The sequence below is a fragment of the Populus trichocarpa genome, chromosome 19 (genome assembly GCF_000002775.5).
Source record: "Populus trichocarpa isolate Nisqually-1 chromosome 19, P.trichocarpa_v4.1, whole genome shotgun sequence".
NCBI lineage: Eukaryota > Viridiplantae > Streptophyta > Magnoliopsida > Malpighiales > Salicaceae > Populus > Populus trichocarpa.
In genome coordinates, this window is record NC_037303.2 from 4,392,026 (window position 1) to 4,419,803 (window position 27,778).

At 29.7% G+C, this 27,778-nt stretch overlaps 1 protein-coding gene across 2 annotated transcripts; it reads left to right on the top strand.

Moving 5' to 3' along the window:
* Positions 1-7,195: 7,195 nt before the first annotated feature.
* Positions 7,196-10,469, top strand: LOC7469863 (ricin B-like lectin R40G3). 2 transcript variants are annotated; one of them, XM_052449464.1, is made up of 5 exons: positions 7,196-7,385; positions 7,446-7,816; positions 8,236-8,358; positions 9,756-9,990; positions 10,179-10,469. In XM_052449464.1, coding segments are annotated over exons 1-5 (921 nt in total). In that variant the 3' UTR covers positions 10,181-10,469. The 2 variants fall into 2 exon arrangements, with proteins under 2 accessions (XP_052305424.1, XP_002325401.2); XM_002325365.4 differs by having other exon boundaries at positions 7,196-7,816.
* The last annotated feature ends 17,309 nt before the right edge of the window (positions 10,470-27,778 follow it).

The following is a 27,778-nucleotide window of genomic DNA, read 5'->3' on the forward strand; positions in this document are numbered from 1 at the left end:
ATGAATGTTAATGATTATTTGCATGTCAGATTTTTTGATATCCATACCCTACATGTTACCTACCGGGTAAGAAATTTAAATATCAATAACTATTAATCGGATTTTGGGTGTGTGTGTGTATTATATTTGGAGAGAGAGAGAGAGAGAGAGAGAGAGAGAGAGAGAGAGAGAGAGAGAGAGAGAGAGAGAGAGAGAGAGAGAGAGAGAGAGAGAGAGAGAGAAATAAATTATGAAATTATAATTTTATCTCAATATTAAAATATGTATATATCATATCACATTAAAATAAAAATGTTCAACAAATATGTTTATATAATATAAATATACATTTCATGTAAAGTTTGGGCGGATTTTGGGTTAATTTTGATAATATCTATACATTATCCATTATCTATTGAGTAGGGTAACCATAAAAAAAAAAAAGACATGTTTGGGTTGGTATCCATCGAGTCCGGATTTAATTATCATACCTAATATTGAGGGATGAAATTATTTATCCATATAGATATCAATTATCCAACAATTGTTTATTATTAAATAAAAAATAAATTATATATATATATATATATATATATATATATATATATATATAAAATTGAAGTGTGTGCATATCAAATTGTTAAACTATAAATTAATAAGTATTCTACGTATATGTATGTTTTATGTCAGTATATAAATATCTTATAAAAAATATAAATATACATTTTGGGTTAGGTTCGAGTGGTTTTCGGGTATGTTTTGATAATATTTACACCATATTCATTACTTATCGAGTAAGTTAACTATCCCAAAAACACCAACCCATTTGAGGCAGGGTTGCATCCATTAGGTTCGGATTAAATTGCAATCTCTAATATTGAGGGACGAAATCGAAAACAAGATTGAATTAAAAAAATGATAAAAATAAAATAAATAACATTGAAAAGAATAAGAACCAAGTTTGAAATAAAAAAACAAAACGAAATGAAATGATGAATGATGAAATTGAAAAAAAAAAATATAAAAGATTAAAAAATCTAAGTAGATAGGAAATCAAAAGAATAAAGATCAAATTTGAAATAAAAAATGAATGAAATCAAATGATAGGGACGATATTAAAACAAATATAAAAGATAAAAACCAAAATAGATGATAAATCAAAAGAATGAGAACCAAATAAAATCAAATGATAGGGATGAAACTGGAAAAAAAATCTACAAAAGATTAAAAAAACCAAAATAGCTGGAAATCAAAAGGATGAGGATCACATTACATGAAAAGAGAAATAAAAGGAAGCTTGTGTACTTTGACAAAGAGAAGAATAGAGAAAAGTGGGAAGTGAAAAAAAATAAAATCCATGGGAGCCATATCATCCATCTTCCACCACCATGAGTGGCACCATTGGAAAGCTCTCAATATGTCCCTTCAAACACAGCCGCAGAACACGGTGTTTGACAGGCAGAGGAGCCCGCACACACCTCCTGAAGGGTGCGGGTTTTTCCCAATTGCTGGCACGTGTGTTGCAGGATAAAGGATTAAATGGAAGATGTTTTGCATACCAAGTAGTACCTTTTCTACCTTCTTTACTATGTTTTTTTTAATCATTACTATGTTTTTTTTAATCATTCTAGAGTTTAGATTCAACTTTTTTCATAGAGAGCTTTTGATTTTGTTTTCCTAGTATGTGGACGTTGATAAATAATACAACTAATAAAAATGATATTATTAAAATCCTGAGAAGATGATTGCATTCATTCAATCTATTTGTACTAAGTGACAAGCAATAATTTCTTAAGATAAATGATTAATTCTTGATAATAACAAAGTTTTTATCTGAATTAAATTCTAGGTGCTTCAATACTAAACATTTTATTTAATATATTTCTCACTTTACATGCATGTCAATTGCTTTCTTTTAAAAGATTAATGTTTATTCTACATGCATGAATTTTTTTAGTGATAGGATTACATATATTGCAACAATTTATATTTATCTCAAATAATTAGTTAAACAAAATAAACCTAAACAATTTCAATGGTTGTTGGTAATAATAACTTCACATGTTTGGTACGCATGTAGGGAAATAAATATTTTTTTTTCTTTGGTTTGAGAAAAGAAGGTGAGGTAATTTTTATAAGATTACATGGATAATTTATAGGAAGAGTTTTCAGGAGATAATAGGGGTAAGATAGTCTTACGAATCAGAAAATTCAATTTTTAAAAGTTTTTTTTTATTAAAATCTTCTGGTCAAATTAACAAGGTTAATTATTTAATTTTCCTTCATTCTCTTCACTTTCCTTAACTTCCCTTTCATTATATCTTTTTGTAAATACAGTACATGCAATGGCAAATTGAAAAAAAATCAATTAAAAAAAAGACCTAAGAAAATAACCCAAGTTAACATTCCAAACCAACGACTTAGGTCATAAAACTGACATAATCTTATAGAAAACAAATTGAAATAGATTACAAAGCTTAATTTTTCAACCAATTCAATGTTGAAAGATGAGATTAAAAAATAAATCAGTTAAAAAAAGAACATAAAAGAACAAATCGAGTCAATCCGCCAAACCTATGATGTATGTCATGAAATCGAGATAACCTTATAAAAATAAAATAAGAAAAATGACCTGATTTAACCTTATTTAACTTGTCAACTTCGCAACCTTGATCATGAGACTGAGATAACCCCATAGAAAGCAAAAAAAAATATGAAGCTTAATTCCCAACTGATATTGTCGAACCTAATGTTGAATGATGAAATTTAAAAAAGAAATCAATCTAAAAAACATGACCTAAGTCAACCCACTAAGCACTATTCTCGGGTCATGATGTCGCAATAACCTAATAAAAAACTGAAAACAAATCGTAAAGCTGAATTACTAGTAAAACATAATATTAAATGATGAAATTGGAGGGGAGGCAATTAAGAAAAATAAAAATAAAAACCTGAGTCAACTAGATTAATTCGTCAAACTCACGATGAGGGTCATGAGACTAGGATAACCCAATAAAAAAAAATCAATATTAAAGGACCCATGACTTGATTCATGAGATCGGTATAATTTCATAGAAAAAATAAAAAAATAATCCGATTTAACTTGGGTTAACTTGCTAAAATCCGCGATCATGGTCTTATTCCCATAGAAATAAAATCAAAAAATATTATGAAGCTCAATTCTCAACTAATCTAATATTGAATTATGAAATTAAAAAATAATTCAATTAAAAAAAAAGAACACAAAAAACGACTCAAGTCAATTCAGGTCAACCCAATAAACATAATTCTCAGGTCATAAGGTCAGGATAACCTAATATAAATCAACTAAAATAAATCATGAAATCTAATTCCCAATCAACCTAATATTAAATGATAAGATCAGAAGGAAAAGTCATTTAAGAAAAAGAGAAAAAACTTGAGTAAACTAGGTTAACTAACTAAACCCACGACCTATATCATAAGAGTGAGACAATTTAATAAAAAGTAAATTCAATGTTAAAGGATGAAATTAAAAAAAAATGCATTGATTGAAAAAAAGTCAATTAAGAAAAAAGAGAAAAAACTCGAGTCAACGGGGTTAATCCCTCAAACCCATGACCCATATCATGAGATTGTGACAACCCAATAAAAATAAAATCCAATATTCAAGGATGAAATTAAAAAAAAAAGCATGGATTGAAAAAAAAAAGTTAATCAAGGAAAAAAAACGAGTCAACTGGGTTAACCTGCCAAACTTATGATCTGTGCATGAGTGGAAAATACAATGCTAAAGGATAATATTGAAAAAAAAAAGCATTGATTGAGAAAGAAAATTAAAAAGGTAAAAAAAATAATAAATAAATAAATAAAACACTATTCCAAAGAATGATTGTACAAAGGCTTCTTTCGCACACATTTTTTACCACCATATAAAGGCAATGAAGTGGGTCTTTGGCTGAAAATTATGTACAAGTGCAAGGAAAATAATGGTGTGTCTCTTGGTCATTAATGCTCGCGTGAGAGAGAGAAAATGGTCCCCAAGTAGTCGTAAAAGTACTAGAAAAAAGAAGCAAAATAGATAAAAAAAAAACATGTGTGTATCGTAAGGGAGAAGAAGGGGTTGTCTTCCACCTTCTAAACGACATTGTTTTGGCTCTATAACATTTCCTTTTAAACCATAATTGGTGTTATGCACGGTTTCATTTAATGTCTCTCTCTGTTTTTTTCTTTTCTTTGTTTTCAATCTAGTCCCTATACTTCTAATTTATGCAATCTTGGTCACTTTGGGTTGATTTTACAAGACTTCTTCAAATTAAGCCCATGAGTATATGATTGGAATAACCTCATAGAAATGAAAGTGAAAAAAAAACACGACAACCAATTCCTAATAAATCAAACGTTAAAAGATGAGATTCGAAAAAAAATCAAATTTAATAAAGAACCTAAGAAAAATAACCGAGGTCAACCCATGTTAATATTCAAAACCCGTGACCCTGGTTAGAAGCTCGAGACTAACCTATAGAAGGAAAACCCTAAAATAATGAAGTGAAATTCTTAATCATAAAATAATGAGGGATGAAGTTAAAGGGAAGAAAAAAAACAATAAAGAAAGGGTAAAAAAAATAAATAGTAATAAAAAGAAAAGGGAATGAATTTGACATAAAAATAAATCAAAATCAAATGTTGAGAGATGAAATTGAAAACAAAATTCAATTAGAAAAAAGATAAAAGAAAGAAAGGGATGAAATTAAGAATAAAATCCAATCAGAAAAATGATAAAAAAAATAACAATTAAAAAAATAAAGATCAAATTTGATATAAAAATTAAATGAAATCAAATGATGAGGAATGGAATTGAAGAATAAAATTAATTTACAGAAGATAAAAAAATAATAAGTAACTCTAAAAAAAATAAGGACCAAATTGTATACAAAAAACAAACGAAAAGAAACTTTTGTATTTTACCAAGGATAAGAGAGAGAAAAGAGAGAGGAGAAGAAAAAAGTCCATTGGAGCAACATTGCTGGACCGTCGTCGACACCCCCCAACAACTAGTAAGATCTTGATGCACCACTCCTAACACCATTGTAAAGGGCAGTGTTTAACCGTTGAAGGCTCCTCCAAGCATTGCTTGAAAGGTGCAGTCTTTTCTCACTCGTTAGCTCGTGCGTTATATGCATCAACCACCTTTTCCTTTAACATATATGTTATATGTTAAAAGATTCAATTGTCGTTAAATCTATTTGATAATTATAAAAAGTCATATTAAAATGACTAAAACACACCTGGACATATGTTTAAGAGAATAAAATTTCAAGGGTAGTTAAATAATTATATTGTGCATGAAAAGATGAAAAGCAAAAAAAAAACCCTTTTAACCCCTAATTTTTTATTTTATTTTAAGAGTAAATTTGTAATTCTATTATGCAACAAAAATGTTAAGAAACATATTTTCCCCATTTAACTTGGTAATGCCAATTGAACCTTATAAAAAGACCATTTTGCCTCTCGATTTGTGCTTCCTTCACTTGTATTGTAAAAGGCAAAAACATCATTACACCAAACAATTCACAGTACAATGAATCTGGATATGCTTAGTGTTTTATCGATGACCCTTACTTTTTTTACTAGATCATTGCCTCGCGTTATGTTAATGGTTAGATCAAATTTATTTTTTTTTAACGTAAGAAACAATATCTAGGCATTGCTATTTTTTTTTTCTAGAAAGAAAAATTTAAACTATATAGGAATTGATCTGATGTGACTCGATTGTCATGACGGGTTCAAAAGCAATCTGGGTGATCAATGAAAATATAGTTTAAGTCAAAATAAATATTTAAGATGAGATTTTTTTAATAAACATTAAGACAACAATATATTACATCGATTCGGATCAATTTAGGTTAACTTATCAATCTGCATACTAAGTCATGAGATCATGATAACGGTATATAAAGCAAATCAAAATAAATTACGAAACTTAATTTTCAATAAATCCAATATTAAAGGATGGAACTGAAAAAAATAAATTAAAAAAGAAAAAAAAATTTACCCGGGTTAATCTGTCAAACCCACGACTCGGTTCATGAGACTAGGATAACCCAATAGAAAGAAAATTAAAATAAACTATGTAGTTCAATTCTCAATTAACCCAGTATTAAAGATGAAATTAAAAAAAAAATTACAAAATGACACAAATAAATTACTCGAGTCAACTAAGGTTAATGTACAAAACTCATGACTCGAATAACGAGATGGAGATAACCTTATAAAAAGCATATCGAAAACATATCACAAAACCTAATTTTCAATTAATCCAATATTGAAAAATAATTTCAGAAAAAAAAATATTTTTTAAAAAAACTCAAGTCAATCAAGTTAACTTATTAACCCGTGATTGTGGTCATGAGTTTGAGATAATTTCGTAAAAAATAAATTCAAAAAATTATGAAATTCAATCTCTAATAAATCTAATATTAAAAAATAAAAATAAATAAATTAGAAAAAAATAAATAAAGAAAGTAAATATTAAAAACACTATTATAGTAAATAGTTTTGAAATAAGCATTATATTAAAAACTCTTTTTTCCTTAATTTTTTTAATAATTAATAATAATTTTAGAAAAGTAGTGCTCGGTGATCCAAAAAAAAAAAAAACAATTCTTTCAATGTTGTCCCCACGACAAGGCAACTTAGACAAGCACTAATTGGTGGTGGCACATAATCCACTCCTGTGTGTAAAAATATCTTTAAGAATATCTGATAACGTATTAATAGTAATGTTTAATTTTTAAATTATTTTTTATTTAAAAATATATTAAAATAATATATATTTTAATTTTTTTATATTAACATCACGTCAATTTTAAAATATAAAATAAAATTAATTTTAAATAAAAAAATTCAGATTTTAGCAAGGGAAACAGCATCTCTAAATGATTTTTTGTCATAGGTGTTTAAAAATATAATAATGATAATTTTTTAAAATATTTTTATTTAAAAATATATTAAAATAATATTTTTTATTTTTTAAATTAATATTAATTTATAAAAATATTTAAAAATAAAAATAATTTAAAAAACTTTTAATTTTTTTTAAATATACTTTTAAATTGCAAAAACAGAGATACCGCTGGTACTGCCACGCGCAAACTGTATCACCGATCATTTTTAATCAAACACAATTCTCCTCATCATCCCTCCCCAACATTAATCAAGATCACCAGAAACACCCATGGAATTCCCTCCCGGCCACCACTCTAACACTCATCACCACCGAAGAAACGATGATGAAGAAGAGAGAAGAGAGAATTACCCGCCACCAGACACTACCCCACCACCACCATCTTTCCACCAACCACCACCTCCCTCCTCACACTACTATCAAGAACCTCCACAACCACCATCTTTCCACCAACCACCACCTCCCTCCTCACACTACTATCAAGAATCTCCACAACCACCATCTTTCCACCAACCACCACCTCCCTCTTCACACTACTATCAAGAACCTCCACAACCACCAAGACCATATTTTCAAGAAGCTACCTATGCACCTTCACCACCACCTCCATTTCAAGAAACTCAAGTCATTCGCACATCTCATCACTATCCACCACCACCAACACAGGTGAATCATGTTTCTCATGAAAAAACTGAAACCCATCAGTCTTTTAAGCCGCATATGCCATCTTCCATTCACCAGCAAACTCATCAATCTGGCTCTGCTTCTGGGCTTGACCTTTATAATAAACCTAGCTTCAAGGTTTACAGCAAAGCTGAACCTGATTTTCACCTCACTATTAGGGACGGAAGAGTGATTCTTTCTCGGTCAAATCCTTCTGATGAATTCCAAGTATGTAAAAATCAAAACTTTCCTTTCTCTCAAACTCAATTTGTCTATAAAAATTACCTTCCTTTGCACATTTTTGCTTCTATTTCATAAAGTTTTGTTTTTTAAATTCACATTGCTATAATCTGGGTTTGTCTTTTTATGTGCTTTGTTTTTTGGTTGGTTTGGTTACAATTCTCATGAGTATTTAATCTGATCATTGTTTTGTAATTCAAATTCCATAAGCATGAAAAGATCACATTTTTTTGTCCTTGTCTTTGGTTATTTGTTTAATGTTTACAATCATATGATCCTTGTGCAGACTGATCATTTTAGTTGTTTAGACCTGCTTGCATTAGTTTTCATTATTCCATTCCAGGGTTTTGGAGTCTTACATATTTGTAGTTGTGCTTGATTTGTGCTGGTTGTTGTTGTTGTTATAGAACTGGTTTAAAGATGAGAAGTACAGCACAAGAGTGAAGGATTCGGAGGGATGTCCTGCCTTTGCTTTGGTAAACAAGGCCACTGGTCAGGCCATAAAGCATTCCATTGGAGAGGCAAACCCTGTAAGAAATTCTCTGAGATCATGAACTTTTTGAAAGTTTGTTCTTCTATGTCTTTCATTTTCATGTCTCATGGCCTTGACCTTTAGTTGCGGAAAACATGACCTTGTAAAGCGTCATCTTTTGACAGATTTTGTTTCAATTCATTTTATACATGCATTTGTGTATTCTCGTTTTCCTCGATACTGAGTCAAAATAGCCCATACGTTTTGGAAACATAGAAGGTGCTATTATGAGCTTGACTCAACATTGTATAAGCAGCTTTTAAACCTGATCAAGGTAATTTGGAACTGAAATGTGAACAAGATTTACTTTTAATGATTTAATACATTGTCCAAAACTCTATATTCTATAGGAAACCAAGAGGTTGATGTTTTTCTTTTCCTTTGGAAGTGTGGGCATTGCTGATAGGACTGTGACTGGATATTGTACACAAGGCAACAGTTTCAGTAAATTTCAGTTGTGATCTCAGATACATTGCTTGCCACTGTTGTTCATGACCATAAATGATCCAACATTGTATATCCTCTTTAAGGCCCAAATCCTGTTTTGGTGACATTTATCACAGAAACATAATGTGGTAAGATTGGATTGAACAACAGAGTAGAATTTCTTCATTTATTGTCCTGCAGATTATTCAAAACATGTTTAGCACGTATGTTTTGGGTTTTGATGCAGCAAGCCTTCAAATCTCCCTATTCATTTTATCCAAGCTACTCATCCTAGACAAGAACTGGTGTCACAAATTATGAAGTATTTAGCATTTAAATTACTTATGTTTTTTTCTTTTTATTGAGAAAGAACCAGCATGCTTCCCACATTTCACAACATGGAATCTATTAAGGGGAGTGTATGTGTAAACACAGTAATGACCAGGCCACTTGCTAACTAGTGTCAATGGCTTTGTTGCTCCTCTCCTTCTTAATCTACCCAGATATCATTTTAAGGCTTCTAATATACAACTCTTATTGTCTATCACTTGATTGTTCTATACCAGCTTTCAACTTGTGGGCATGCATGCAGGTGTACCATGGTACCATAGAGAAAATTGAGCTTACTACCATAGAAACATTTTAAATCAGCTTGAACTTGATTTTCTTTCTTATACTTGACAAATAAAACTTCTCTACTTAGAGACTCTTGTAAGGTTGTTAATGAAATAAATTATACTTTTCCTTCAAAATATTCGTTTAGGGTGCACTTGGTGTAGGATATATCCTGTAGTGAAATATGTTGTGTCCCTGCTTTTGGTGGGCATAAGTTGACAAATAAACAATTCAGCGCATTGATAGCTAAGAGGAAGTCCTCATGAAAGCCTATTCCTTTTCTTTTTCCCTCTTGAGCAAAAAATGTTATGCCTTCAACAATGTCAAACCTGTCCCGAAATTATATTTCTGCAGGTGCAGCTGATTCCATACAATCCAGATGTTCTTGATCAGTCTATCCTATGGACCCAAAGCAAGGACTTGGGTGATGGTTTTAGAGCTGTAAGGATGGTTAACAATACCCACCTGAATGTTGATGCTTTTCATGGTGATAAGAAATCTGGTGGGGTTCATGATGGTACCACTATTGTGCTCTGGAAATGGAACAAAGGTGATAACCAACGATGGAAGATCATTCCAGCTCAGTACTGTAAGTTTCTAAACAAGCAAAACACAAGGATTTATATTTCTTATTTAAGATTTACTATCTCTTTGTTTTTCATCATATAAAAACACAAATCCAAGATGATTTCATTTGATGAAAAAGAAGTCCAAGATTAATTAAGTATATACGCCTTCATGATTTTACTGATGTTCTTGCTGTTGATCGTTATGCAGGAAATTATGTGTGATGGCGTTGCCATTTCTGGAAGCTATATTGTATTTGCTGAACCTTGAATAAATTCTCGGGAGAATTGGTTTTTGTTCGTTTTGAGAATGTTTTGTGCTTTGCGTGCTTTTTGGTGTGAAAACTTTGTGGCAAACACTCTTTTAGCCCTGTCTCTATGTATGCTATTATTTATTATCGTTAATAATGCCATGTTGTGTAATCAATCAAAACATATATCACAGAATTTGCACGGATAAAACCTACTGCATATATTACCAAACAGGTTTTTTGGTGTTGTATGCTCCTGAAGTTTCCTCCACATGTTTTACTTTCAGCTCTTCTTTAGCTCAAGGCAACATATAAAGACTGTAAGGTTCTAAACCTAAAGGATGTGAGTCTAATAGCTTGTCAGACCTTCATGTATTTAGATTCAATGTATAGCTAAATCTAATGATGTTGGGTCTGATATATTGCAATATCAACATGTACTTAGGCACAATGCATGTTTGAATACAAGGATGCATGTACTTGGGCTTAAAGTATACATAAACGCAAGAATGTTGGGTTGACATATTGTTAGACCTATATGCAGGGTTTGGTATCTTATCAGACTCACATGTACTTAGTAAGTGCGTAGCTCTGAAGAACATTGAGTTCGACATCTCACTTGATTTATATCCATTTCAGCTTAGTACAGCTTGATGTTCTGTCAAGCCTAAATATATTAAATAAGTGATTATCTTGTTTTTAAACCTTTAAAATATGTATATTTAGCAAAAATAACATTTATAATGATCCATAACAAACATATACTTTGTACCTAACCAGTTAGTACAACATATCAATGGGCTTATGAGAAGAGCGTAGCTTAAATTTACCTCTAATGGAGGAAATTTCGCATACACGCACAAACTACATGTAATGACATTACGCTTCCATAAGTTGACCATACAAATCGTGTTTTCAAGGAAATATTTTTGGGATAATTATCAGCTCTCTTGTAAAAAATATTTTCATAAAACTTTTTGCATCTATCTGACCTTAAAACACGTTAACTCATCTGGTTTTTTTTTTTTTCTGAAAAATTTTATTTTGGGTTATACACATACAAATTATTTAACAGATTTTATATAGAAAATATCTTACCCCTACAAGATTATATATCTATATGTACAATATTTATATTATGTTTATGATTATATATTATATAATCAAATTGAGCTCATGTCATGACATTAAATATTTTCATTTAGATCTATCTTTCGACCTTTTCTTTTAGTCTTTATTTAGAGTTAACTACTCTTATTATGATTTATTTTTATATATAATTTTCACTTTATTTAGCATTAACGAAATGATTGCTAATATTACCAGAAACATCTCTAATCTTATTTAAAAACTATGGCAAAATTGAATGATATTTTATTGAATAATATTTTATCTATTTTGAATTTTATTCAAAATCTAAGGAAAAAAGTAAAAGGAAACATAAGAAAAGGCCAAATGCTGAACATATACAAAAATGATAAATTTAGTAAAACAAAAATTAAAAGTTTTAAAGATCAACTTACATCTTTGCAAAATAACCATGATGATTTGAATAAAACATGTAATAGATTGTCTAAATAAAATGATTCCGTGAGTAATGTTGCTAGTTATTCATCATCTATAGATGATTTGAAAATTGAAAATAAAGCTCTTAGGAATCAAGTTAAAGATATAACTTTGACTTTGGCTATGTTTATTCAAGGTAAAGAAAACTTGAATATTCTATTAGAAAATCAAAAGAAAATCTTAAATAGAACTGGTTTATGATATAATATTGTTGAAAAATATAAAACAAGTGAAAATGTCTTTATGAAACAATCTAGTTCGTACAACTGTTTTTTTGGTTGTGATTATTGTGGTAAGAAAGGCTATTTATCTTATAAACGTAGAATTAAGAAAATGTTTTATCTAAAAACATAATGTGGATGCTGAAGAGTACTAAGCCTAACCAATAAGAACTCAATGAGAAAAGGGTACCATATAATTATTATCATAGGAATTCAAGAAATGTGTATCAATATAGATTGAATTTCATAGCTTCATTAAGAGACAACAATCAAATGACGAATTCACTAATCAAAGCCTCAATTCAATAATTATCGATTTAAGGGAAAATTACATTGGAGGAACAAGAAAAGAAGATATAAAAAGTCTTCTTTCTTCAAAAAGAACCCAAGGAGGCATGTGTCTTGGAATGTAGAAAAAAACACGTAAGGAATGTGCCTCAATACCATCAAAGGACTCAAGTTCAAAACTATAAACTATAAGGAAACACACAATGTAGATACATAAGAGAAAGTTACTTAAGACCTATGTCATCAAACATGTCCAAGGTTATATATTTTAATCAAGGATTAAGAAGAGATGTGTCTTGGAGAAACATAAAGTCTTTTTTAAAAAAAATCATAGGGTCTCAACCTTCAATCAAAGACCAGGGATAAATGTGTATGGAATAAATGAAATACAAAGACACACAAATCCAATGCTGAGGTATCAACTATAACATCCATATCTCCACCAAACTCATAGAAGTTACAATCCATAAAGATTTTTGGAACATGGACAAGTATTTAACCAATCTATTTATATTCCTTTCAACCAAATAAGTAATTTCTATTAAAGATAAGTACCCTATACCTTAGCTTGAATAGTTTAGATTATTTAATAATTATTTGTTGCATTGAAAGTATGATATAGTTATTTGACTTGAATTAGATGTTTTGTTTGTTTTCTCACTCATGCATAAAACATGAACAATATGAGGATCAACCAATCATCAAAATTTGAGTCTTTTGAAATATATTTTGTTTTTAGTTTATATCATTATGGATTTTGTGAAAGATGGTTGTAAACATAATTTTTAAAAAGTAATAGTTTTCTGTAAATTATATGCATTAAATGTTTTTCATAGGAGGAGTAAGTTTATTTTAATTTCTTATGCTTGTTTTTTGAAAAAGTTTTGATGATGCTATTGTTAAGGGAAACTTTTTGCAGGGGGGTTTTTATGATACTTATTATCAAACTTGATGTGAAGACACATAAGTTCTTTCATAATATTTTTTTAAAGGGTTTTTTTTATGAAATCAATGGCTTCTTGATTTATTTTTTTGGTATTAATATTTCCTCAAAAAGTTTATATTTTAAAATGGGGGTATTTTATGAAAAAGAGGAGGAGAAAATATTTCGAATTGGTATCGTTCTTTTAACATTATATTCTTTACATTTGAACATGTGTTATCTATTACATGCTTCAATATTTTATACTTATAAAAAAGTAGAAGATTGTTAGTCTAGATACACATCAATCATCTAAGATTTTGATGATAACAAAATATGTGATTATTGTTGTATAACTTTGATGATAATAGAATATGTTTTACATTGATGTCTTAAACTAGCATAAAAAAGTGATGTTTTGATTTGTTGCACTAAAATGATTAAATGAAACATGTATTAATGCTCAAATTAAATGATGATTAAATACAAAGTCAAGGCATGCATAAAAGCTGGTGTAACTAGCTTTATTTAATGTATAAGAAAATATATTACTTGCAATTGTATGATGTACAAGATTTGTGATGATTGTCGCACGTGTGCGGCGTCACGGCAAATCGTTCACTCTCAGGTATTGTATCTATATCTGACAAATATGGGCAGATAAGAAATTCTTGTCTTTTATCGGTGGAAAAATAGGAGTCACCACCTATTATTTTAGTCACTACAAACTCTAACTGGTCTCAAAGATCGGGTACGGGGACTGGTTGCGTAAAGGGAAGGTATTAGAACCCAAATACACCCTACCTAAGGTAAGCTACATTGTTTTAATATCTGATATATGCTACAGTTTTATCGTATTTCTAATTGTTGGTCTGTCTACAGTTTAAGAAAAGTCATCATCGGTAAGGAGATCTTTATCTTATCAGGTAAAACCTAACTATTCTAACGTCAACAAAGGAACTACCTTTTAATATCGGGAATATGTTTTACTTATAAATTCGTAATCCCTGATACTAAAACAAAACAAAATATTTTTTTGGATATTTTTGGAAATATTGGTCAAGTTCTCGTGACTTTAATAAACTGGTTATTAAAGCGAAAATGCATGCTAAAACATATTTTTTGAAGTTTTCTTTGTTGTATGAAAATACAATATGATTTTTTTTTAACTTTGAGAGACTTGACCGTATGCATGAAACAAATATATATATATATATATATATATATATATATATATATATATATATATATATATATATATTGATGAAAATCGGGTATTTTAATACTGTTTTTTTTTCTTTATGGTATAAAAATACAAACCGATATTAACCAAAATGGATAGAAAAATACGTAAGAAAATCACAAATGTTTTTTAAAAAAAAAATTAAAATTTTTTTTGGAACAGGCCAGACCCGACCCAAAAAGAAACTGGGCCGAGATCAGCCAAAAAAAATACAAATTATCTTATGTTGGGCTAGACTCAGCCCAGCCGCGTGGACTGGGCTGATGATCGAACCCGGACTGGTTACTATGCCCATGCATAATAACCAGTCAAATACAATTAGCCGGTTACTGTGCTCATGCACAGTAACCGGGTAATTATTTTCCTTGCTTGCTTATGTGCATAGTGCACGTTCTGCATGCAAAAAGATGAAACATGAAATTTAGATGAGGGGGAGAGAATTACCTAGAATGGAGGTGCTCTGGTAGCTGGGCTGACTGTGGCTTATGGTGGCGGCGGCTGTTGGGAAGCCAGGTGGCAGCTACTGTGATGCTTCTTCATTTTTTGTTCAAAGACACCAGTCCTAGTGTCTTCTTTTTTGTTTTTTTTTTTTCCTTCTCTCGGTTCTGTTCTGTTCTCCCCTCTTTCTCTGTTCTTCTTATTTCTTCTTTCTCTCCATCTGCCCCCTATTTTTTTCTTTTTCTCCCCTGTTTTTTTCAGTTCTCTCATCTCTCTCTATTTTCGTTCTCTTTTTTTTTATCCCTCTCTAATCCTCCCTCCTGGCATTGTTCTTTTCCCCCATATTTATAAGTGGAAAACAGGAAAGAGAGGGCTACTACCTCTGTCTAGTCATGACACAGGGGTAAGGTGGTCGGGCGGCCACTGGGCTGCCATTTCAAGGCTGCTCGAGGGATTGTCCTCTCTGTTTTTTCATCTCGTGCTTGGACACGGGTCAGAGTTTAGGCAAATGGGGGGTTTTATTGGGTTTTTTTGGGTTTTAGGAGAGAGAGAGATTGAGAGGGAGAGGAACAGATGAAGGGGAACATATGCTTTTTCTTTCCCTGCGTCGCGCATCCAGGGGAAGAAGAAGACCCACAGTGTCGTTCAAAACGACACCATTTTGGGCTTTTTCTCTTTCTTTTTTCTTTTTTTTAACAGTGGATGAAACAACGTCCTTTTTCCCAAAACACGTTGTTTCATTTAAAAGGAAATGGCGCCAAGACTTTTGTCAATTTCCAAATTAGTTCTTAATTTATGATTTGTTCACATACAAATTATTTAACAGATTTTATATAGAAAATATCTTACCCCTACAAGATTATATATCTATATGTACAATATTTATATTATGTTTATGATTATATATTATATAATCAAATTGAGCTCATGTCATGACATTAAATATTTTCATTTAGATCTATCTTTCGACCTTTTCTTTTAGTCTTTATTTAGAGTTAACTACTCTTATTATGATTTATTTTTATATATAATTTTCACTTTATTTAGCATTAACGAAATGATTGCTAATATTACCAGAAACATCTCTAATCTTATTTAAAAACTATGGCAAAATTGAATGATATTTTATTGAATAATATTTTATCTATTTTGAATTTTATTCAAAATCTAAGGAAAAAAGTAAAAGGAAACATAAGAAAAGGCCAAATGCTGAACATATATACAAAAATGATAAATTTAGTAAAACAAAAATTAAAAGTTTTAAAGATCAACTTACATCTTTGCAAAATAACCATGATGATTTGAATAAAACATGTAATAGATTGTCTAAATAAAATGATTCCGTGAGTAATGTTGCTAGTTATTCATCATCTATAGATGATTTGAAAATTGAAAATAAAGCTCTTAGGAATCAAGTTAAAGATATAACTTTGACTTTGGCTATGTTTATTCAAGGTAAAGAAAACTTGAATATTCTATTAGAAAATCAAAAGAAAATCTTAAATAGAACTGGTTTATGATATAATATTGTTGAAAAATATAAAACAAGTGAAAATGTCTTTATGAAACAATCTAGTTCGTACAACTGTTTTTTTGGTTGTGATTATTGTGGTAAGAAAGGCTATTTATCTTATAAACGTAGAATTAAGAAAATGTTTTATCTAAAAACATAATGTGGATGCTGAAGAGTACTAAGCCTAACCAATAAGAACTCAATGAGAAAAGGGTACCATATAATTATTATCATAGGAATTCAAGAAATGTGTATCAATATAGATTGAATTTCATAGCTTCATTAAGAGACAACAATCAAATGACGAATTCACTAATCAAAGCCTCAATTCAATAATTATCGATTTAAGGGAAAATTACATTGGAGGAACAAGAAAAGAAGATATAAAAAGTCTTCTTTCTTCAAAAAGAACCCAAGGAGGCATGTGTCTTGGAATGTAGAAAAAAACACGTAAGGAATGTGCCTCAATACCATCAAAGGACTCAAGTTCAAAACTATAAACTATAAGGAAACACACAATGTAGATACATAAGAGAAAGTTACTTAAGACCTATGTCATCAAACATGTCCAAGGTTATATATTTTAATCAAGGATTAAGAAGAGATGTGTCTTGGAGAAACATAAAGTCTTTTTTAAAAAAAATCATAGGGTCTCAACCTTCAATCAAAGACCAGGGATAAATGTGTATGGAATAAATGAAATACAAAGACACACAAATCCAATGCTGAGGTATCAACTATAACATCCATATCTCCACCAAACTCATAGAAGTTACAATCCATAAAGATTTTTGGAACATGGACAAGTATTTAACCAATCTATTTATATTCCTTTCAACCAAATAAGTAATTTCTATTAAAGATAAGTACCCTATACCTTAGCTTGAATAGTTTAGATTATTTAATAATTATTTGTTGCATTGAAAGTATGATATAGTTATTTGACTTGAATTAGATGTTTTGTTTGTTTTCTCACTCATGCATAAAACATGAACAATATGAGGATCAACCAATCATCAAAATTTGAGTCTTTTGAAATATATTTTGTTTTTAGTTTATATCATTATGGATTTTGTGAAAGATGGTTGTAAACATAATTTTTAAAAAGTAATAGTTTTCTGTAAATTATATGCATTAAATGTTTTTCATAGGAGGAGTAAGTTTATTTTAATTTCTTATGCTTGTTTTTTGAAAAAGTTTTGATGATGCTATTGTTAAGGGAAACTTTTTGCAGGGGGGTTTTTATGATACTTATTATCAAACTTGATGTGAAGACACATAAGTTCTTTCATAATATTTTTTTAAAGGGTTTTTTTTATGAAATCAATGGCTTCTTGATTTATTTTTTTGGTATTAATATTTCCTCAAAAAGTTTATATTTTAAAATGGGGGTATTTTATGAAAAAGAGGAGGAGAAAATATTTCGAATTGGTATCGTTCTTTTAACATTATATTCTTTACATTTGAACATGTGTTATCTATTACATGCTTCAATATTTTATACTTATAAAAAAGTAGAAGATTGTTAGTCTAGATACACATCAATCATCTAAGATTTTGATGATAACAAAATATGTGATTATTGTTGTATAACTTTGATGATAATAGAATATGTTTTACATTGATGTCTTAAACTAGCATAAAAAAGTGATGTTTTGATTTGTTGCACTAAAATGATTAAATGAAACATGTATTAATGCTCAAATTAAATGATGATTAAATACAAAGTCAAGGCATGCATAAAAGCTGGTGTAACTAGCTTTATTTAATGTATAAGAAAATATATTACTTGCAATTGTATGATGTACAAGATTTGTGATGATTGTCGCACGTGTGCGGCGTCACGGCAAATCGTTCACTCTCAGGTATTGTATCTATATCTGGCAAATATGGGCAGATAAGAAATTCTTGTCTTTTATCGGTGGAAAAATAGGAGTCACCACCTATTATTTTAGTCACTACAAACTCTAACTGGTCTCAAAGATCGGGTACGGGGACTGGTTGCGTAAAGGGAAGGTATTAGAACCCAAATACACCCTACCTAAGGTAAGCTACATTGTTTTAATATCTGATATATGCTACAGTTTTATCGTATTTCTAATTGTTGGTCTGTCTACAGTTTAAGAAAAGTCATCATCGGTAAGGAGATCTTTATCTTATCAGGTAAAACCTAACTATTCTAACGTCAACAAAGGAACTACCTTTTAATATCGGGAATATGTTTTACTTATAAATTCGTAATCCCTGATACTAAAACAAAACAAAATATTTTTTTGGATATTTTTGGAAATATTGGTCAAGTTCTCGTGACTTTAATAAACTGGTTATTAAAGCGAAAATGCATGCTAAAACATATTTTTTGAAGTTTTCTTTGTTGTATGAAAATACAATATGATTTTTTTTTAACTTTGAGAGACTTGACCGTATGCATGAAACAAATATATATATATATATATATATATATATATATATATATATATATATATATATATATTGATGAAAATCGGGTATTTTAATACTGTTTTTTTTTCTTTATGGTATAAAAATACAAACCGATATTAACCAAAATGGATAGAAAAATACGTAAGAAAATCACAAATGTTTTTTAAAAAAAAATTAAAATTTTTTTTGGAACAGGCCAGACCCGACCCAAAAAGAAACTGGGCCGAGATCAGCCAAAAAAAATACAAATTATCTTATGTTGGGCTAGACTCAGCCCAGCCGCGTGGACTGGGCTGATGATCGAACCCGGACTGGTTACTATGCCCATGCATAATAACCAGTCAAATACAATTAGCCGGTTACTGTGCTCATGCACAGTAACCGGGTAATTATTTTCCTTGCTTGCTTATGTGCATAGTGCACGTTCTGCATGCAAAAAGATGAAACATGAAATTTAGATGAGGGGGAGAGAATTACCTAGAATGGAGGTGCTCTGGTAGCTGGGCTGACTGTGGCTTATGGTGGCGGCGGCTGTTGGGAAGCCAGGTGGCAGCTACTGTGATGCTTCTTCATTTTTTGTTCAAAGACACCAGTCCTAGTGTCTTCTTTTTTGTTTTTTTTTTTTTCCTTCTCTCGGTTCTGTTCTGTTCTCCCCTCTTTCTCTGTTCTTCTTATTTCTTCTTTCTCTCCATCTGCCCCCTATTTTTTTCTTTTTCTCCCCTGTTTTTTTCAGTTCTCTCATCTCTCTCTATTTTCGTTCTCTTTTTTTTTATCCCTCTCTAATCCTCCCTCCTGGCATTGTTCTTTTCCCCCATATTTATAAGTGGAAAACAGGAAAGAGAGGGCTACTACCTCTGTCTAGTCATGACACAGGGGTAAGGTGGTCGGGCGGCCACTGGGCTGCCATTTCAAGGCTGCTCGAGGGATTGTCCTCTCTGTTTTTTCATCTCGTGCTTGGACACGGGTCAGAGTTTAGGCAAATGGAGGGTTTTATTGGGTTTTTTTGGGTTTTAGGAGAGAGAGAGATTGAGAGGGAGAGGAACAGATGAAGGGGAACATATGCTTTTTCTTTCCCTGCGTCGCGCATCCAGGGGAAGAAGAAGACCCACAGTGTCGTTCAAAACGACACCATTTTGGGCTTTTTCTCTTTCTTTTTTCTTTTTTTTAACAGTGGATGAAACAACGTCCTTTTTCCCAAAACACGTTGTTTCATTTAAAAGGAAATGGCGCCAAGACTTTTGTCAATTTCCAAATTAGTTCTTAATTTATGATTTGTTCAATCAAGTCCTCAATTGCAATCTTGATTTTAATAATCAATTCAATTGCATCCCTGTCAAATTTTAAAGTCGGCCCTGATGTTGACCGTCTTTTTCACTTTAGTCCTTGGTCTCGGATGTATGCAATTTGACTCTCAATTGATCAATAAACTTCCAATTTATTCAATGTCGCCCCTGATTCAGACAAATTTCAACCCCTCTATTTATGCGTCGCTTCCATTTTGGTCTTTGGTTTAGGATTTTTTCAATCAAGTCCCTAATTGGCCCTCAAAGTTCAATATTCATGCAAGTAAGCCCCTGATTTGATCAAATCAACTCTAAAAAATTATAATTTGACCCCAGAAGTTTAATTTCTTCCAATTAAAGCTCAAATTGACTTCAAAATCAACTTTTCTTGCAATCAAACCCTTTATAAATTCAATTAAACATTTATTAAAATTCAATTGAGTTCATAAACATCTGATTTTGGACTTTTCTCTTCAAATTGAATTTTCTTTTTCAACAGGGCTCTCATCAGTCAAATATATACTGTCAAATTTCAATCTTGTATTTTTGAACCTCCTCAACCAATTTCTGTCTATTTTCTGGGCGCTCCAACATCTTATTCTCACTGCTATATATTTTTTTTTATTTCTTCTGACTATATATATTTTTTATTTTTTTTGTATTTTCTTTTTTGTGTGGGGACCCAAAAATGGGTTACAACAATGATTTAGACAAACTTTAAGAGAATGGAATAATTAAAGGAAATTAGCAAACAAGCAAGGCATGAATACATGAAATGATGCAATAACAGTTTTCAACTTCAAACAATAATATTGACGCAATAACAACTTTCGACTTCAAAAACACCAGATATAGTAAACAGGGTTTACCAAATATATTTTTGTTTGTTTAGGAATTAGCTTCCACACCTACAAAACCTAAACAAACCCAGAAGAACACAAGAAAACCAAGACAAGACCAAAAACACATAAAACTGAAGAAAAGTTCTAGTAGGCAAAACAATCTAACATTTTGAAAAACGACCTAACTATTTTCTAGAAACTCTAGAGATTATTCAAAATGGTCTAACCATTTTGTGAGTTGGTCCAACCATTTCCTAAAAATTCTATAATTTGTTTAGAATGGTTTAACATGTTTGACAATGCTTCAACTGATTTTCCAATGGGTAGATATTTTTTAGAAGTCATATCCAACATTTAGTTTAAGCTTTTTTCCTTATAAAACCCTATCTCTTTAGCAAAATGAAAAAGGACATCCAAGGCAAGATTCTGATCATATTCCTACTTTTATACAACCTTTTTTATACTTTTGATTTATCCAAAACAAGGTTGAAGTGTTTTTGGCAAAACTCTTTCAAGTGCTTCATTTGTATTACATCCAACACTATTAAGAGAGTAATATTATGGAAAGTGTAAGTGTCATTTAAAACACTTAAAAAAAGCCTTCTAAAGGCTATTGGAGTGGTTTGATACTTTTTCTATCTACAAGTATTGGTGAGAAAGGGTTTTCTAATCTTGTGCCGTAAAAAAGATTAAGTGGAAGGTTTGATTCTTTTCCTATGTAAAAAGATATGATTTGATCTTGAACCCATAAAATGATTGAGTTAGATATTGAATTAGGAAAAGGATTCAAAAGGGTTTTCAATATTGATCGTATAAAAAGATTGTGACATGTTTGATCTTAAGCCTGTAAAAAGAATTCGGTTTGATTTAAGCTCACAAAAGAATTGAATTAGATCTTGAACCCGAAAAAGGATTGAGAAAGGTTTTCAATATATGACCTTTGAAAAATATTGTGTAAATATTTGGTCTCATCTGCTAAGAAGACCGTGTGTGATAGTAAACTCTTGAACGATACTTTAAAAAAAGAAGTAGACAATTGTCCAAACCTTTAAAAAAATCCTAGTACACACTATATTAATTATATTTCCTCACTTATTATGTTGATTGTTTTGGTGCATCTTCAAGTTTTCTTATATTATTGTTTTGAGATTATTTGTATTAATCATTAGGTTGTGCTATATATTGTTTTAAGTTGAGAAAAAGCTTTTTAATTGGCAACTTAATTCACAGCCTTTTAGGTTCACTAAGAATTTCAAAATAAACATTTTAAGCACCCCAATAAACCTATTTTCAACCTTAAAACACATTAAATTGATCAAAAAGTCCAAAATTAAATTAAAAAAATATATCCCCATCTTGATCTACCTTTTCTGGTTAGATGAAGATAAAAAAACACTTAAATGATATACCTCTTGTCAAGAAGAACTTATTGACACCAATATCAGTTCTTTTTTGTTATTGAAATATGGCTAACCGACCACTTTATCTCTCTTCCTCTATTTTTTAGCAACTTTCTCACTCCTTTATAAAAAAATAAAGGACTAAAACATTAAAAAAAAATAGAAACTAAACATAAAAGTATAAAATTAAAAGGACTAAATATGCATAGATGAAGACTTTTGTGATGGAAATGATATTTTTGCTTGAAAATGAAAAAGCCTTATTTTTTCCCTTCTTTTAATTGTTTTTTGTACAACAATTCTAATTCATATTTAATCAAATTGACCTTTAATTAAATTCTAAAATTTTATCAAATAACTTGAATGTTAAAGAATATGCAAGCTGAAGTAAGTATCACCACATAAAATATCATAAACATCATATGAAAGGATGAAATTGAAAAATAAGAAATTCAATGACATAAATGAAAAATAGAAAAGATTATCCGTTTCAGTTTATCTATGAATAATGTTTCTACAGTGCTTTGTGAATAAATAAACACTAATGAACAATAAAAATATATATTGTTTTAGTCATAGTTTTTAAACTGACGCGGGGTTGATTCAGGGCATGTCATGGATTAGGTAGGTTGACTAGATTAACTTGGATCAATACATTCTTTTTTATTATAAGAAAACGTAAAAGGAAATCATTTTGAAATAAAATAAAATAAAAAAGTCAATAGGTTTGACCAATTGTAATAATTTGTTAATCTTGAAAAAATAAAAATAAAAAGCTTGCCATTCATTTTTTTTATTTTTTTTCTCATCTCAATGAAAAAATATTACATTTGCACTCTTATCCTCACCCATTATTTCAATTTCTCTTTTTATTTTTTTCAATCAAACTTTTTTTAAGTAGGAATAAAACTTCAGTTCTTATTATCATCATTACTAAATATAACCTTAGATCACAAACTTAGTTTCGTGGGATTGAAATAAATAGTTGCATGTGTTGATGGAGACATTATGACCAAATTGCAAGTTAATTAAGTTTTTAATTTAGGAATATTTCATAAATAATTTTACCATCCAATAATATTTATTTCTATGTTAAAAAAAAGGAAATCCTAGGCCTTAAACAAAGCAAACGTACACGTATATACGATGGCTTGGTAGGAACCAGCAATCGTAGTAGCTGGCGTCCAACAAGACGTTTTAAATTCTGAAGTCCATTTGATATTTGATACATGTGGTTGACTTTGCATTGTACGTATTTGCTGATGTGTGTTTTGCAAATAGAACATGCAAATTGAATTCAATTCTAAATTTTACTAAACAACTTGAATGATAAAAAAAAAATATGTACGGAGAAGAAAATATCACCACATAAAATATCACAAACATTAAATAAAAAATTTAAAATTTAGCAACCAAAATAAAAATTATTCCTTAAAATTTATCTATGAATAATGTATCTACAGTGCTTTATGAGTAAATATAAACTAATGATCAATAAAAGTATATACTCTTTTAGTTATAGTTTTTAAACCTGACCCGGAGATCGACTCAAGATAAATTCTAGGTCACAGATTAGATGAGTTGAGTAGATTAACTTAGATCAACCCATTCTTTTTTATTTTTAAAAAAATTAAAAAGGATATTATTTTGAGGAAAAAAAAAGGTCAATAGGTTTTGACCAGATTTTTCCTCGGCTGACTAAGTCATGGGTTAATCTGGGTTTGTAACCAGGTTATATTAGATCAATTCCTCTCCGATTTTTATTGAAACTCGGCCTACCTTAGATTCTAGGTCACTCGAATCATGGGTCAACCTGTCAGGTCATGTCAGGTTTTAAAACAGTGCTTTTAGTTTTTTTGTATTAATAAAAATGATAATAAAATATATTTTTACCGTTTGAGGTGGTGTTAGTAGAGGAATATATAATAATAACAATAATAATAATACATATAGCGGAAATTTATTATATTTTAACTCTTATTCTCACCTATTATTTCAATTTTTATTTTTTATTTTTTTGAATCAAATATTTTTTAATTAGGAATGAGACTTTAATTATCATTATCATCATTTCTAACTATCACCTTATATCACAAACTAAGTACATGGGATTGAAATAAATAGTTGCAAGTGTATGGAGACAACATGACCAAATTGCAAGTTAATTACGGTTTTAATTTAAATAATACTAGGAATATTACATAAAAAAAATTTACCATCAAATTTAAATCTAATATTAGTTTTTATTTCCAAGTACCCCCTCCTTGTCTAATAGTTTGGCTCAAAAAAATGATAACTTGAAGAGGTGATTGAAATTAGTATACGCATGCAGAAGAACAAACACAACAATAAAGAAGAATTCATTGAAAATAAAAATTTATATTAGAGAATAATATATATTATATATTAAATCTCATAACTTTTATTCTATTTGATAAAAATAAGCATAATGTAGTGTGGATTTATACAAGTTTCAAGTTTAAAAAGCTTTTGTTTTAAATAATGTGTCCAAGAATAGTATAAATTATATTTTAAAATCTCATTTAATAGTTTAAGTTATTGAATTTGAATTGGTTATTTAATAAATTATCGTGTTACGACGAAACTTGTATTCAAGATCGAGAAACATAATAAAAATAAAATAAAAGAGATAGTAAATTTAGAGGAAGGAGATTACACCAAGTAAATTGAAGGCTTTGAAGGTTCAAGAAATCAAAGTTTGAAGATGATGCAATACATGAAGGGATTGAATTTCTTGTTTAATATAGTTTTTTTATGCAACGAGCAGTGTACGTTGGTTGGTGTGAGAGAGGGTCGTAATATGAGAAGTTTGACTTTGCATCCAGAGCAACAGAGGACTCTCTGAGAGGAGGAGATCGCAAGACTTTGTCGTATATCTTTTTGGAGGCATATATTCTGAACACTTAACGTCACGATGGATTGTTTTTTTATGCATTAATGTCGTATGCGCAGGGAGGTTAAACAGAGCTGGGAAAAACCTCCAGAGTCAATTACTTTAACTCCTGGCTTTTGAAGCAACTAATCATGATGGAAAAGTACCTTTGAAATATTGGAAGCTGCGCAAATGAAAATCTTTTGTGTAAAGGCAAATTAACAAACTCTTTATTTTACTGCGATTTGTGCTTATGATCCCTGTCAAGAAAGCTTCATTTCTTGTTCTTCTAAAAAATACTGCAGAAAATGACAGCATCTGTCACGTTGACAGGCCATTCGTGTTCTTACCTGTTCTTCCTCGTCCTTCCATTTGATCGTCATGGTAGTCGCCATATATCTAATACCTGCAGTGGATACACAAATTCATGTGTGTGTGTGTGTGTGTGTGTGTATATTTCCATACGTGTAGAAGTCGGCCAAACCGAAGAGGAAAATGGAGGTTGTAGCTGGGACTGGGAGAAGGGTTGGCCTGGAAAGGTCGGCCAAACCAAAGAGGAAGAAGGAGTCGAGGGTATTGAATTTTCAATTCATGTGAGCTTCAATTAAGAATTAAGATTAGGCAGCCATTGAAAAAGAGATTGGAGAAGATAATGTTTTCTATAGGCTTGTACATGGCACGAGTTTCAATCTGAGTCATCTATTCCAATTGTCCCAATAACAGGCAACTGTCTCACCCCATGAAACATCTCCATTTTATCTGAATTCCAAGGATATATATATATATATAAATTAATCTAAATTAATCTCAATAAATTAATCTAAATAAATAAGATTTTTTAAACTCAATAAATTAATCTAAATAAATAAGATTTTTTAAACTCAATAGATAACGGATACACATAAATATTATTAAATTCAATTTAAATTTATATATATATATATATATGAATATCCAAATTTTTTTCCTTTTTAAAAAATAATAAATATTTAAATTTTTTATTCGTTGGTTATTGGATGCGAAATGAATATAGTACAAACCAGACTAGACGAATAAATATTTATTATCATCCCTATTAATATTTACACTAGTATACTATAAAAACTATAATTAAGTGTGTGTTTGTTATTGTAGTGTAGGGTGTTTTTCAAAAATATTTTTTAAATAAAAATATATTAAAATAGTTTTTTAAGATTTTTATTTTTAATATATCAAAACTATTAAAAAACATTAAAAAATATAAATTTAATATTATCCGAACCATTAGAAGATAATGTTTTCTATATACTTGTACATGGCACGAGGTTCAATCTGAGTAATCTAATTCCAGTTGTCCCAATAGCAGCCAACTGTCTCACCCCATGAAACATCACCATTTTATCTGAATTTAAAGGACAACTGTCTCACCTCATGAAACATCACCATTTTATCTGAATTTAAAGGATAATGATATAAATTAATCTAATTAAATAAGTTTTTTTAAATAATTATTTTACTATATAAATAATAAATACAACATAAATATTTATATTGAATACATATTCTTGTGAATATCTAAATTTTTTTTAAAAAATAATGTATATTTAAATTTCTTATTAGTTGGGTATTGAACGCGATATGAATATAATAGAAACCATACACGTAGATACTCGTTATCATCCCTACTAATATTTACATAAATATACTATAAAAACTATAATTAAACGTGTGGGTATTTGGTATTATAGTAAAGGGTATTTTTAAAAAATATTTTTCAAATAAAAATATATCACAACCATTAAAAAAACACTAAAATAATATAAATTTAATATTTTTTTTCAAGCAAAACTCACTCAAAATAAAATTTCCTTTGAGCAAAGTTGCAAGTAACATGGAACGCTCAATCAAACCAAATCATCATGATTTTGTTTTATTATGTGGAGTCTCTATTAAAGAAGTTAGATTTTTGTGAAGAATGACGTCATGGGGTTAGAATGGCGAATGATGTGATGGCATGTGGATGTTTCTTTATTATTCATAGATTCCTTTGATGACTTGTGAGGAAGGGTGGATGACATCATGGTCGCCATTTTTTATGGCTGAGATTAAGGCGAATATATAGTATATTGCTAGTACGTAAATATCACCCAATTATTTATTTGTTTGGATAAAACGTAAAGTTAGGTTTCATTTATCAAATTAAATAATTAGATTTTGTCCCAAAAAAAATTAAATAGTAATAAAAATAGATGGAAAAGGTAAGCATTAACGTCAAGGTTATATATATCCCTGGAGGAAGAACTGAGGTGATGTAATTATTTGGTTAGTGTTGTGTATAGAATGTTTTTCATTTAAAAATTAATTAAAATAATATTATTTTAGATTTTTATTTTATTTTTTATAGTAACACATCTAAAACTCCTAAAAATATTTAAAAATATCAATTTAATATTTTTTTAAAATAAAAAATATTTCTAAAAATACTTGGAATAACAAATTATATATGTGAGAATTATTTATCTGAACTTTT